Below are 14,358 nucleotides of genomic sequence, written 5' to 3'. Positions count from 1 at the left end.
AAAGACCCAAGGGCTATCCAGTCCAACCCCATTTTGCCATGCAGGATGGCGTCAAAGCATAGAATCATAGAGTTGGAAGAGACCGCAAGGACCATCCAGTCCAACCCTATTCTGCCATGCAGGAAATCTAAATCAAAGCATCCCTGACAGATGGCCATCCAGCCTCTGTTTAAAAACCTCCAAAGAAGGAGATTCCGCCACTCTCCAAGGCAGCATATCCCACTGTAGAACAGCTCTTACCGTCAAGAAGATCTTCCTAATATTTAGCTGGAATCTCCATTCCTGCAGTTTGAATCCATTGCTTGTGTCCTAGGTTCTGGAGCAGCAGAAAACAAGCTTGCTCCATCGACAATATGACATCCCTTCAAATATTGAAACATGGTTATCATGTCACCTCTTAACCTTCTCTTCATGCTAAACATACCCAGCTCCCTCTGCTGCTTTTCATAGGGCATGGTTTCCAGGCCTTTCACCATTTTGGTTGCTCTCTTCTGGACATGCTCTTGCTTGTCCATAGCCTTCTTGAATTGTGGTGCCGAGAACTGGACATAGTATTTCAGATGCGTTCCTGACCAAAGCAGAATAGAGTGGTACTATTACTTCCCTCAATCTAGACACTACTATTGATGCAGGCCAGGATCATACTGGCTTTTTTTAGTTGCCGCATCACATTGCTAGCTCATGTTCAGCTTGTGGTCTATTAAGGGATCTAGGATTAACTCAGAGGATTAACTGGGGCTATCCCTGCCAAACTGGGACAGTTGGTGTGTATGGAATTATGTTCTAACTTGTTGTAGAAGCTGACCCAGTGAGCAGACCAGATCAATACATTACAAATACAACAGCTGAGATCCTGCATAGGGAGTCATATGTGTCTCACATAGCTACATCTCTGCTTATTGTTTTTCCAGTGCCATATGTGTCCATTGGCTGCAATCATTTCTTTATTTCCCAGAAAGTCACCAGGGATCAGCAGCCAATGGCTAGGTCTCCAGGTCTGGTTCAGGGGTCTCCACTTTGAGTACCATAGTTGTAGATGACGTCCTTGCAGTTCATCAAGCTCCAGGAAAATAGCTGGACGCATCTTTGCTGATCCCCTTATGCTCCCACAACAAAAATGAATGTATGTCTGGGGAAGGCACTGCTCACAAGCTCTTCTGCAACAGCCAAAAAACTGAATTGTGCTGGCGCAAGACTAACTAATGCCATCACAATTCAATGATAGGATGTCTTTGAACACTCTGGGAGATGAAGGGCTGTGGCTGCATTTTCTTGAGAGCGTGTTGCGTTTCTTCCGGCTCTGTCTCATAAATCAGGATTGCTTGCCAACAATGTCTTACTCTGAAACTGATGTTCAGTCGCCCAGCTTCATTGAAAAAGAAACAACAAACATGGGCCAACAACAAACCTACCAAAGGACAATGAGGACCAATGTTTTCCCCTTATCCCTCTCCATTGTGTCGCTGGTAATTTAGCACCAGGATTGTTATTTCTGGAGGACCTGGAGAAAAGAGCAAGAAGGCAAGCGGAAAAATGTGCTGTGGAGTTTCGGTGTTTGTTGTCTCATGGCTGTGCTATGCTTCCAAGGGTGTGGTGCTCCTTGGATCAAGTATGAGGATAGTTATTCATTTGTGTATGACTTAGTTAAGTCCTGGTGTCACCTGTTTCCTTACCTTCCTGGCAGCTGCCCAAGAAGAACCTTCTAGGCTAAGCTTTCCTTGTACACAGAAACTGTATTCTTGTGTCCAGCAGGTGCAGGAGACAGTGGAGGAGAGCGGATGGTGTTCTGACTGATTTGGGTTCCCTTCGTTGCTTGACCATGAAAGTAAGGAAGGAACTGCACGTCATCTTTGGAAACACAAGTGCTCAAACTTGTGTTTGTTGGGGAAAATCACCAATAAGGAACTTATTCACCGTCACCCGTCTTATGCCTGACAAATGTCCTATTGAAAATATGTGGCACAGGTCATTTACTTTGGCAGAGGCTAATCAAAAGAAAAGGCCAAATCCCTCCTACCTTCGCCAGGTCTCTCCTTCAAATGTACTTCAAATCTAATTTTCTTTCCCTATGGAGGAAAACCAACAGCTAGAGTGCTTAACTCTTTCTTGCAAATTCCAGTTCTGCACTGAAAATGATATTTTAAGATTATTTTTCTACTTGAGTGTAAAGTGCTTTTGGTTTTGAGCTTAACCCTGGTTTCAGAACTCAGCTAGAGAGAGAAAAAGAGATAAGGAGTACTCATGGGATGAACGTCTGAGCAGAAGAATCAAATACCTTCATAGCTTGCTAATCTAGTAGTCTCTTTCCCCAATACTATGTGTTTGCCTTATGGTGAAAACAGCTGGGAGCAAAGCAGAAACACTAGACCCCGATGGGTCAAACCTAATTATTATTTCAAATAACACATATCAAAGATGTCTATTAACAGAAACAGGCTGCATGGTACCCATGCATTTCTGATACCAAAAGGGAGGTATTGGTATGGAGTTTACCCTTTGTCAAACAAACATCTTCCATCAATACAGACATATTTGTGTCATATGCCAGGTTCCTACCAACTATTTTTTTTAGAGCTATGCAAAATTAATGCTTACTAAAAACTTTTCAATGGTGTTTTTGAGTTTCTCTTTCTCATATACACCTTCCCTAAAATACCCACCTAGCCACATTTTAAGTATTTATTTATTTATTGGCATTACAAGCATACCTCAGTTAAATGCAGCAGATTCCAGAACAAAGCAAAGTTTCTTGCAAAATGCATCCAGGGATTATTATTTTTTCCTTTCACCAGCCTCCATTCTCTAATAATTTCCATTTGGGGCTGTGCACCTGCATAGCAAAAATAAAGCACTTTGACACCACTTTAACCGCCATGGCTCAGTGCTATGGCATTTTGAGGGTTTGTAGTTTTGTGAGACATTTAGCCTTCTCTGTCTAAGAGCTCTGGTGCCACAACATACTAGAAATCCCAGGAGTCCATAGGATGGAGCCATTAAATTCTGCAGTGTGGCAGTAGCATCAATGGCTAAATGTTTAAATTTAAGCCTTTTTAACATCCTGGGGGAAGCTGGCAAGGTTCATCCTCTCTCCCTTTGTCTCTGTATTTTGTTGATGTATGCTCAGAATAAAGGGATTCTGTTTGCCTTGTTTGTAAGGAAGCACAGATAGATAAATCTGAACAGCTAGAGTAGAATCATGCTCTTTCTCTGTTCATTGTTTATTGCATGGTTTGCTACAGCCATGCTTCTGCAACCTCAGAAAGTTTGCATTCCTTCAGCCCTCATTCACCAGCCTCCCAATGCTAATTCTGCTAAAAAACTTGTAGCTGGATAGAAGACAAGGAGGAAATAGTCCCATAGGTCTCCTCTTCATTGCTTTATCCTCCTATGTAGGGCAAGAGGCTGCAAGAAGGCGACTGGCTGAAATCATCCTGTAAATTTAATGGTTTTGCGGGGACTTGAACCTGGATCTCCCAAGTTCCATTCTAGCACTTTGGCTGCTGAAAGTTTTCAAAATGTTATCACACTTTAAAGACAAGAAAGAATAAACTGAGAAACACATCATACGCCTATATATTTAAGCCCATTCTTAGCATTCTTAACTTTTGGAACAAGGAAATGAGGTCTGTTTGGTAACAGACTTTGATCTGGAGACTGGTGGCGCATAGGCTGTCGCTATGTAAATAAACAGAGCATGGTTATGTAGTAATAAGGAACTTCAGAAGTTCTCTGTAAAGCTTAGCGGACGCACAAGCCGGGAAACTAAAGCAAAACATTATTGTTCCTCCCTTTCATAATAACAAGAGGAAAACTTATAATTCTCCACATACAATTAAGTCCAGAGATAAAACTGTATTGTGGCATCATGCATACATTGCCATTGTACCATTTGTCTGTCTTGTGCAGTACTGCCTACGCCAGTGGTTCCCATCCCAATCTTGAATCACTGAATATTATTGGATTCCTCTCCCAGAATCTGAATGTAACTAAGTTTAATGACTGAATATGAAGTCGAAGGCTTTCACGGCCGGTCGTGGGTTTTTTGGGCTATGAGACCATGGTTTAGAAGAGTTTATTCCTGATGTTTCACCAGCAGCTGTAACTGGCATCTTCAGAGAATGCTGGAATGGAAGAGATAGGGGTATATATCTGTTGGTTGAGAGGTGATTTTTATGTTATTTGTGTATTGTTCTCTTGTTGAATGGCAAGGCCTACAAGGTGTCCATTTACTTAATGACCCATTGTCTGCTAGCAATCACCCTCATCCTGGGTGGTTTTCATTTGCATTGCTGAGTCCTGATTTTGGTGTTTTTCAGCCAACAGTGTGTGTGTGTGTGTGTGTGTGTGTGTGTGTGTGTGTGTATACATACACACATACACACAACCCACTCTCTTCCATACCATCATTTTCTGAAGATGCCAGCCACAGCTGCTGGTGAAACATCAGGAATAAACTCTTATGGAACACAGCCTCATACCCCCAAAAACCCACAAAAAACTAATGACTGAATAGTTTAACGTTTCTGGTGTTTGGCCTCACTTCGTGTGCATGTGAGTTTAAGTTGCCTGTCAGTTTATGGCGACACCATGAATTTTGTAGGGTGATCCTAGGCAAGGAATACTAAGAGTCGGTTTTGCTGGTTCCTTCCTCTGAAATGTAGTACTTTGCTCCACATTTTTTTTCTTGCAATTCAGCTGACAATGTGTGAGGATTCCTGTGGTTTTCTCACAGATGTTTTGGGTATCCGTTTTTTAAACAAATGGGATGTGTGTCAACAAGCTGAAGCAATACCACTGGAAACTCATGACTATATCTTAGAAGGATCTCCTCATTCATCCTCACCACAAAATGTAAAGTACATGCAGGTGAAAGAGCATGGCTGTCTCAATGTAAGGCAGGAGTCATGCATGTGCAGTCTAACATACACAGATCTTCATGGCTATTTTTTAAGATCTCCAAGGGCTTAAAAATACTTATTGGTTATTTATTTATGTGGTTATTTATTTTTAATATATTTTACTGAGAATGTGTCCTCTAGGAAGTGTGGATAGCAGTTTCCAAAGTTTTTGACTTTTAGGTCTGGGAGGGGAGATCTTTTGCAAAACTGGGAGTGAATTCTGGGTTAGCTCCTGATTTGAAAGAGGTCTGTACTGGGCCTAAAAGAGAACCAAATGCTCTTCCAAATGTTTTGGAATTGAATGCTGGGATTGAAACTGGAACCACTGGTATGCAAAGCTAAGGCAGTGATCCCCAAATTTTGCTCCTACAGATGTTTTGGACTTCAACTCCCAGAAGCCCCAGACAGCCTGACCAACTGTCAGGAATTCTGGGAGTTGGAGTCCAAAACATCTGGAGGAGCAAAATTTGGGGATCACTGCCTTAGCTTTGCATACCAGTGGTTCAAGTTTCAATCCCAGCATCTTCACTTAAAACAACAGCAGGAAAAAGAATGTCCTCCACTTGAAACCCAAGAGAGCCTCTACTCCAGAAAGACTTCCTCAACTTGTTTCCATCCAGATGTGTTGGACTACAATTGCCACCATTCTCATTGCACAGACTACCAGGGGGTGATGGGATATACAATATTTGGCTGCTATTGTTGCTGTTGTTGTGTGCCTTCAAGGCAATTCCGACCAATAGTGATCCTAAAGTGAACCAGTCTCAGGGTTTTCTTGGCAAGGTTTATTCAGAGAGGGATTGCCTTTGATTTCCCTGTACATCAGGGCAACTTGCTCAAAGGTTACCCAGTGGGTTTCCAAGGCTGAGTGGGAATTTGAACCCTTAGTCCAACATTCAAACCATTACACCACACTGGCTCTTAGAAGGTGGTGGATTGGGAAGCGCTGCTCTGCTGGTTGGAATGGACAACATTATGACACTTCGATCAGTGGTCTGAGTCAGTGTAGAGCACCTTAACATACACTGGGTATTTTCCATCCTCCCTTTGAATACCTCCTTGCATTTAGCCAGACACCAAAAGTCATAAGCATTTAGCCAAACGCCTTTTAATATTTTCTCTCCTGCATCATTCAGGATCCCAACCCACGTCATTAATTGCTCCTTGTTATCCTGCCATTCCTGGAAGGCCTCTGTCCTGCCAAACAGGAATAGTCCAAACCCTGAAGAAGCCTATCATGTAATCATTTACTAGTTAGACATGTTACATTCACTAGACACCTTGATGGCACAACGAAGTGCAAAAGAAGAGGGAGGAGGCAGAAGCCTCGTAGCTTGTTTATGGCTGTTGTCAAAAAATAAATTAGTATGGTTTGTCATGTTTGAAGAAGTCAGTTTAGAGTTGCCAGCTCAGGATTGTCCCAAGCCCTGAGATTTCAGAGTCAAAACTGGAGACCAAGGGATGGCCCTGGCAAAGTCATTATATGCATCAAGAACCTACCACACTTACTCATAGGCTCCATCTGTACTTCAGAAATAATGCAGTGTGACAACACTTTAACTGTTATGGCTCAGTGCTATGGAATTTGGGGATTTGTAGTTTGGCGGAGCACCACTAGAGCTCTCTGTCAGGGAAGGCTAAAGATCTCACAAAACTACAAATCTCAGAATTCCATACCATTGAGCCATGGCACTTAAAGTTGTACCAAAATTGCAGCACTGACACAATTTGTCATTCAAATACACATGCACATACAGGCATACATTCTCCTGCTTGTAAATTAAGAGAAATATTAGCTAAATGAACTATTATCAGATCAAGTTGAAATAAAAGGATTGTTTCTTCTTACGTACTTAGGGAGAAGGAATATTTAATCTTGCCTACTTATTTCTAGTTAGAAGCTAGATGCAGAGCAGAGGAAAGGAGGAAGCTAAGGGAACATAATTGATTAAAACAAGGCTTATTAAAAGGACCAGGAAGTCCCAGATTTTGTTTCTCTACTTTTCAATTTAATTTTGCAGATTCCTACCTGTTTTATTTATGCCAGAAAAAAATAATGATCACAGAGAAACCTACATAAATTCAACCTAGACAACAAGGAAAGCAAAAGTCCACGATTTTGCATACCTTGGATCAAATATTGATCTGACTGCACTCACGAAATAAGAAGAAGACTAGGAATGAGAAAGGCAACAATAAAAGAACTAGAGAAGACCTTAAACATATGCATCATCATCATCATCATCATCATCATCATCATCATCTAGTATGTAACCCATGTTTTCTTACATAATACCCTTCTCATATTCCTTTGCTATGTGGGTGGCCAATATTGTTTCTTGAGCTGTATTCACAGTCTTACACCAATCCTCTAAATGCTGTACACTAGAGCCATATTTACAGAATACAGATTACACAACACACAGTGTTTGCAATTCTTGCAACGTTCTTGGGTTCCTAGCTGTAAAGGGATCCAGCCAGAACTTAAGAGAAAAGAAGAATAACCCTTATATATTGATCCAGGCATAGTTGCTCAACTAAGTATTATAATGTATGAGATCTAACGTTGTAAAGATGCCCATGAGAAAACAATACCTCCAAAGTATACTTTTTTGTTATCTGATGATACACATATGTGATGTATGGCAATCATTGGTTTAGAAGAGGCATTCTATCCTGTGAGAGCAATGAAGTAATGCTGCTTTGCTAAGAGTATAAACTGAATATATACATTTGCCAAAGAATCATCCCTTGCTTCAACTCTGTAAGGCCAGGCTCCACGCCACTACAGCACAAAATAACCGCTCCTCAATTACATTTGACATCTTTTTTTTGGGATGGGTCAGTTAAAAGGAATTTTGTTCCCAACCAATTTGATCAATTAAATACTTATGGCTGCCAAAGGTATGAGATCTCAAAGCATGACACTGACTGCTGCACAGTTGTTGGCAGGGATGATCTTCTGCTTGAAGGTGAACATCTCTTTCAGCCCGTTTCGGAAGCGGTCATGCAGCCAGGCGTAGAGGAAGGGATTGCAGCAGGAGGAGCTCATAGCAAACCAGTGGCAGAGCAGCTGGATCAGAAGGAAGTAGTCCTTATTGATGAGGTTGATGTCTATGTCGCGGATGATGTTGAAGACATGGATGGGGAGCCAGCAGATGGCAAAAGCGGCAACCACCAGCACAAGGAGGCAGAAGATCTTTCTCTTCCTCAGGCGGTCAAACTCAGTCTGGCTTTGTGTTGGGTGACCCGGCACAATGCGGTTCTTCAGTTTGATGGTGATGCAGATGTAGGAGAGGGAGACGGCTGAGAGAGGAAGGATGTAAGTGATGATCAAGGTGCTGTAGGCATAGGCTAGACGCTCTTTCTCTTTCTCCATCCAGAACTCCTCGCAGATGGCAAAGCCTTCCTTTTGGAATTCCACATGGTAGGTGTGGGCAATGGCTGGGGCCACCAAAGCACAGGAGAGCAGCCAGATCCCACCAATGATGTAGACACAGGTCATGAAGGATATGCGCTTCTTCAGAAGGTGCACAGTGGTATAGTATCTGGGAGGTAAGTGAAAGTAATGAGTGAAATATCACCAGAACCAGCCCATGCAAATTGTGAGGCAAGACCACAAGAGAGGAGATGCGGGAGCTGCTCAAGAAGGTGCAACACTTGGAGACCTTGATCCCTCTTCCTCCTCCTCCTCCTCTTCCTCTTCCCAAATGTTTTTATGTGTAAAATTTACATCTGCATTGCATTAAATATTGGATTTACTTAAATAAAACTGTTCTAATTTTAACAGTGTTATTTCTTTATAAAATCTTAAAATATGAACATACAGTATATGAATGTGCAAATAAAAATATGCACACTAAATTAACAAAATGTTTTTATTCATATACTATGTCGTGTGTGTGTGTGTGTGTTGACCTCTGTATGTAGATGTAAAGGAAGAGGGTCTCAAGGGTAAGAAGTTTGAGTACCACAGCATTTCAATTCCTTCTCCTCGATTATCCTGAAGGGAATATTATGGAAAATCCCCTTCTCAGATTTCTGTGAAAGTTGAGCTGGTCAACCATATTCTTCTTTATTGCCTTTTTAATTGTGATAAAGAAAAACCTTTATTGAACTTCCTTTAATTAAATTGCCAGGAAGGACACCCCAGATCTTTTTATGTTTCCTTCCTCCTCTCTGATGAAAAGGCATCAATTATTTTTAATGTCACCAAATTCTGTGCTGACACATGTTCAATTTGACAAGCCTGTGTTCAAGCCATCAGCCCCCTGCACCAGTTTGGAAGCAATCTCTTCTATTTTTTGTTTTGTGCATTCAATTAATTGTTTCTCCTTTTATAGGGCTATTGATTGACATTTTGCTATCTGAAAAAGAGCAGCCAATGGAATTCTGTGCCCTCCCACCCAAGTCAAGCTGTAAATGTCATTTATTTATATAGTGCCATCAATTTACATGGCACTTTACAGGTACAATGCCCAAAAACAGTGGATCCTCTCATTGGTGTACAATTCAAAATGACTTAAAGTCAATCAAGGTCTCATTCAGAAGGGGGAAAAGTCTCTGGAAGTATTTTCCAGTTCTTTTTGTTTTCATTTTATCTCCATATTCCCACATTTGCATCCAAAGTATTTCTTGTAATATCATGAGTTTTCCTCTTTCTCCCTCTTCTCCATACATCAGATCAATATCCATGTAATATTTCAGAAATGCTTCCAAGATGCAAGGGCTAGGATGCAAGAACTGCAGGTGCTGCCACCAGAGCTTCTCAGGATTTGGAAAAGTCGTATGAATATATATCCATTGAAAGGATTTGTTTCATGTTGGATATAAATTCAAGGTTCAACGATCCCACTTTACAATTAATTAAAACAACAACAACAATGCACCTATTAAACAGGATGCATGCTTGATATCTTGGTGCTCTCCAGGTTACAGTTCCCACATTTTCTGGCAACTGACCATGTAGGCTGGGGATGATAGGAGCTGTACCTTGGAGGAAGTCAGGTTACTTACCCCAAAACAGGGCACATACAGACAGAAGAACCATGTCTGCAGTTGGCTCTACTTCCCCAAAATTGTGCCTCAACACATACTCACTGTACCAGTTTGCTTTTGTCTGAGCCTGCTGGGAAAGGAAAGATTTTGTGCCCTCCTCTCCTCTCCCTTCTCAGGGACGTAGCCAAGGGGGGGGGGGTTCTTGGGGTCCGGACCCCCCCCATCCATTAGAAAAATGAATCGTGTGTGCTGCTGCGCCGCCGCACTCAAGCCCCATTATAATGGTGGCACTTAGTCTGGACCCCCCCCTTCCTAAAATCCTAGCTACGTCCCTACCCTTCTGCTGAGTTAATTCAGTGCAAACCACTTTTGCACTTTGAACTCTGTGCCCCCCCCCCGACAAAGTTTTATATAAAGCAGCATGCCCCCCACTGTCCCAATTTCATAGGGAGAGTCACAATTAATCCTCCGCCATCCCACTTTTTCGACATCTTTCAAAATGTTCCACTTTTACTCTTCTCCTCCCACTTTCTCCCTGTGTTCTCAGCTTACTTCAACATTGCAAAATGAGTTAAAAGTGCAGAAGTAAAGTCAATTAACTCAGCAGCGGGGACCAACGTTTAAGAGCCACTGAAGTGTGCTGATGCTAGTTTCTAAGAGACAAAGCCCCTGTCCGCTGCCTAACTATTTTGTCTCTCCATCAAGGGTTGCCTCTTGAGGCCCATTTATACATCAACAACAATCAGGAAATGTATCTCCAACAAAGAGAAAATACATCACCAACAAAGAGGACCTTCTGCATGCAGAGCATGTGTCCTAAGTTCCGGCCCTTCTGAGAAGTGATCCTTATATTACAAGAATGGCATATGAACCTATTTCTTTTTCTTTCGGCTTTTGTGCACCTCAGATGCCTTCCTGTTTTCAACCAAGTGACGCAGGAACATCACAGTGGAGTAGAGATTGAACTGGCACTCTCTTCTCCTATGTTTCCAACTGGGAATCAAACACATAGAAATTGCTTGCTGCTTCTCATTCCCTTCAGACATTGTCTGTCTTTGCCCTTCCCCATCTCTACCCCAAGATCATCAAGCTCTCATCATGATTCTATCATGAAACCAACCGAGTACAAGAATAAGCTCATTTTTCTATGACTTCATTTCACTGCAGGGAACTGAACTAAGAACAGCTGAAAACCAGAGAATTATCCTTGTCCTGTCCTAGTGTTTCAAAGCCTTCTTCAAAGAAAGACGTCTTTGGTTCCTGGCTTCTTCCAGCACTTTGTATTATATTTGTCCTTTCGGTAATACATCCCGTTATACATACTATTTCTTACAGGGAAACAATTTATCCAGGTGGCTAAATGCAACAAGAGACAAGATGTACGTAAACAGGCATTTGGTGATTAAATGGTTGTGGGAAAGGATCTTTGTATGGAGACGTGTGCTGTATTTTCATCTTTATTGTAATGTGTTAAAATGATCCCATACATTTAAAATGAACGAGGGCTTACTATGATACCTTATTTGTGTTTTAACCTTTTTATTGTCTGGTACAGTGGGCCCTTGGTATCTGCAGGGGTTTGGTTCCAGGACCCCCCATGGATATCAGAATCCATGGATACTCAAATCCCATTAAATACAATGGTAGAGTACACTGTTTGCTTTTTGAAATATATATATATATATATATATATATATATATATATATATAATATTTTCAAGCCATGGAGGGTTGAATCCATACATGGATATAGAAGGCCAGCTGTATTTCGCTCTCTCTTATTTTAACTTTGCTCTAAGTTGTCTTTGGTCCCATTATGGGATAATTATTACATAATTAATTTTAATTGGAGATGCTAAATACTGAACCTGGGACCTTCTGTTATGGTCTGCTACTGAGCTGCAATTCCTTATCTTAACATGGGGATGCACATGACTTAATGATGACTATTAATACAACTTCTGAATCCGGATCAATCACCCAGAGATTAATTACCTGTCCACTGCAATAGCTGTGAGAGTGAAAACAGACACATAGACCGTCATGGGTTGCATCAGGAACACAAAATAGCAGAGGAATTTTCCAAAGATCCATCCCTGGGGGTTGAAGGCATATGCCAGAGTAAAGGGAACACAGGTCGCACACATCAGCATGTCTGAGAAAGCCAGGTTTCCGATGAAGAAATTGGTGACATTGTGCATTTTCTTAGTCTTACAGATGACATAGAGGAGGAGATAATTGCCAACGATGCCCACAAGGACGACCAACGTGTAGCAAGGGATGAGCAAAGGTTTAAAAGACTGGATCAGCTGTACTCCGCTGAACTGAGAAGTAGAATTGGATCGGTTCCTACCTGCAGCTTCATGAATGGTCTGGTTGGATGGACAGTTGTCCCAATGGCCAGTGGATGCCATGAGTTAACAGCAACAGGGACCAGAGTTAAACAAAAACAATAAGAGAACCAGTGAAGATGTAAGTCTTTTGAAATTTAATTTAGGCTCATCATGACAGTGATGCTGTGAACTTGGATGTTGTTTTCTCTTTATGTTTGCGCTGTACATGAGCAATTATTTTCATTTGATCAGAGATGAGAGCCCAGATCTCCCAAAAAATGGAGACTAATTTTATTCAGGTTCATTATCTTGGTTTCAAAAGGTGTCTTCTGTTCTCATGCAAATGCAGATCCATTGATGGACCATCCTTTGAAACATTTGTTTCTGTAGTCTTCACAAATCTTAGAACTCAGACGAAATGCTTTTAAGGGTCATTAGTTCTGTTCTTTTACACTATTATGCTACAATACACCATCCTTCGTTCTGATTCCGTTTCCATTTTCCTTGGTGCTGCCTCTTCTATAGCTTCTTCATAATTTTCCTCTTCCATCTCAAAATTGCTGCATTTCTGTTCATTTTAAAGGACATTACTGGCTCCGCAAATGTCTGAGAAAGCAGATGGAGAGGGAGTGGGTAAAAAAAAGAAGTTTAGAAGGACAAAAAAAATCTGGTAAACAGCTTTCCTCTAAAGACAGGCAAATTAGAAAATATGTGAAAGATTTGACAAGTGCAGAGGGTGAAGCAGAGAGAAGCTGGGGATTTTGATGTAATGGTGAAATAGAGGGGAACATCCCAGAAGCTTTCTAGACAGAAAAAAAACTGACTCTCATATACACACAATATATATATATATATATAGTATAAAATTATTTTGTCAACTGCAATGGTTGGAACTTCAGAAACTGCCTCCTGCTTCCATTAGGGTTCCCTTATCTCATGGCCTGGCTTTGAGTCTCAAGGCCTAGACCTCCTTTCCCAGGGGGAATCTCTAAGTGAGATCACTGCCTTGAAAAGTGTGTTTGTGTTCCTAATTTCTAGATTTTGCATCTCTTTTAATTGGAATGGTGCACTCTGTAACCATGGTTGATGCTTGATTTATCATACTAAGGCCCCGTTCACAGTATGGAAATAAACCGGTGTGGAACCAGTTTATTTCCATGAAGCTCATACTTGTCCTGACTGCACCCGGTGCAGTTTATGGGGCTGGGGAGTGGATCAGGGTTCGAGTCCCTCCTCGGCCATGAAAACCAACTGGGTGACCTTGAGTGAGTCACATATTTTCATCCCTAGAAAATCCCATGATTGGGTTGTCTTAAGGTTGCCATAAGTTGGAAACCACTTGAAGAAAAACAACAACAACAACATTGTAGGATTGATAGGTCAGAATGTCTGGATGGCCACAGATCTACCCCAGGATCTTTTGTTGCTAGAGATGAAACACATTATGACATCCCCATCTATTCCATGTACAAAAGCCAAATGGATTATTAGATGCATGTGTCTTTGGAGGCCTCTGGGGATACCTTGAATGTGAGTTCTTGCATGGCAGGGGGTTGGACTGGATGGCTCTTGTGGTATCTTCTAACTCTATCATTCTATGATTCTACTGTAGCCTGCATCTTCTTCTGAGGGAAGCAAGTTAGAAATCCAAGTCCTTTGGATTTCTGACTCCCATTTATGAAACAATAGCAGTTTTAATGATGCTAGGAATTGATTTTTATGTTGAAAGACTGATCTTCAGTCGGTTCTGGGACTCACAACAAATTTCCAAGCTTTAATTTCAAGAGTATGTCTTTTTCTCCATCTGGTGGATCTCAGATTTTTAGTGAATAATCTCAAAATCTATGCAGGAAAGTGAATCAAACAAAGCTAGCCCTTGTATAAGCTACATTAGGATAGGGAACCTTTTACCTTTCAGATATAATCTCTGATCATTGACCATGCTGGAAAAGCACCCAGATATCTACTGCTGATTTACGTGCAAGTGACTTAAACTCAGGACCATTTTAAAACATCTTGCTATATTATACATACATAGAATGACTGCAAACAAGACCAACATAACACTTCTAGAAATGTTGGTTCAGTTTTATGAAATGGAACATAGGACATGCTCTACCAGAAAATGG

The 14,358-nt window shown here is 41.3% G+C and overlaps 1 protein-coding gene across 1 annotated transcript; it reads right to left on the bottom strand.

The window, feature by feature from the left end:
• Positions 1–7,394: 7,394 nt before the first annotated feature.
• Positions 7,395–12,470, bottom strand: LOC149306813 (prolactin-releasing peptide receptor-like). Its single transcript, XM_089537423.1, has 2 exons — positions 11,892–12,470; positions 7,395–8,446 (listed from the first exon to the last, which is right to left on the bottom strand). Exons 1-2 carry the CDS (start codon positions 12,308–12,310, stop codon positions 7,813–7,815), a joined length of 1,053 nt encoding a protein of 350 aa, XP_089393549.1. The 5' UTR covers positions 12,311–12,470; the 3' UTR covers positions 7,395–7,812.
• Between the last annotated feature and the right edge of the window lie 1,888 nt (positions 12,471–14,358).

Source organism: Sceloporus occidentalis, unplaced genomic scaffold (assembly GCF_023333645.1).
Source record: "Sceloporus occidentalis isolate IW3139 unplaced genomic scaffold, rSceOcc1.0.p SCAF_9, whole genome shotgun sequence".
In the NCBI taxonomy this organism is placed as follows: Eukaryota; Metazoa; Chordata; class Lepidosauria; order Squamata; family Phrynosomatidae; genus Sceloporus; species Sceloporus occidentalis.
This window is presented reverse-complemented; position numbering and strand designations above follow the sequence as displayed.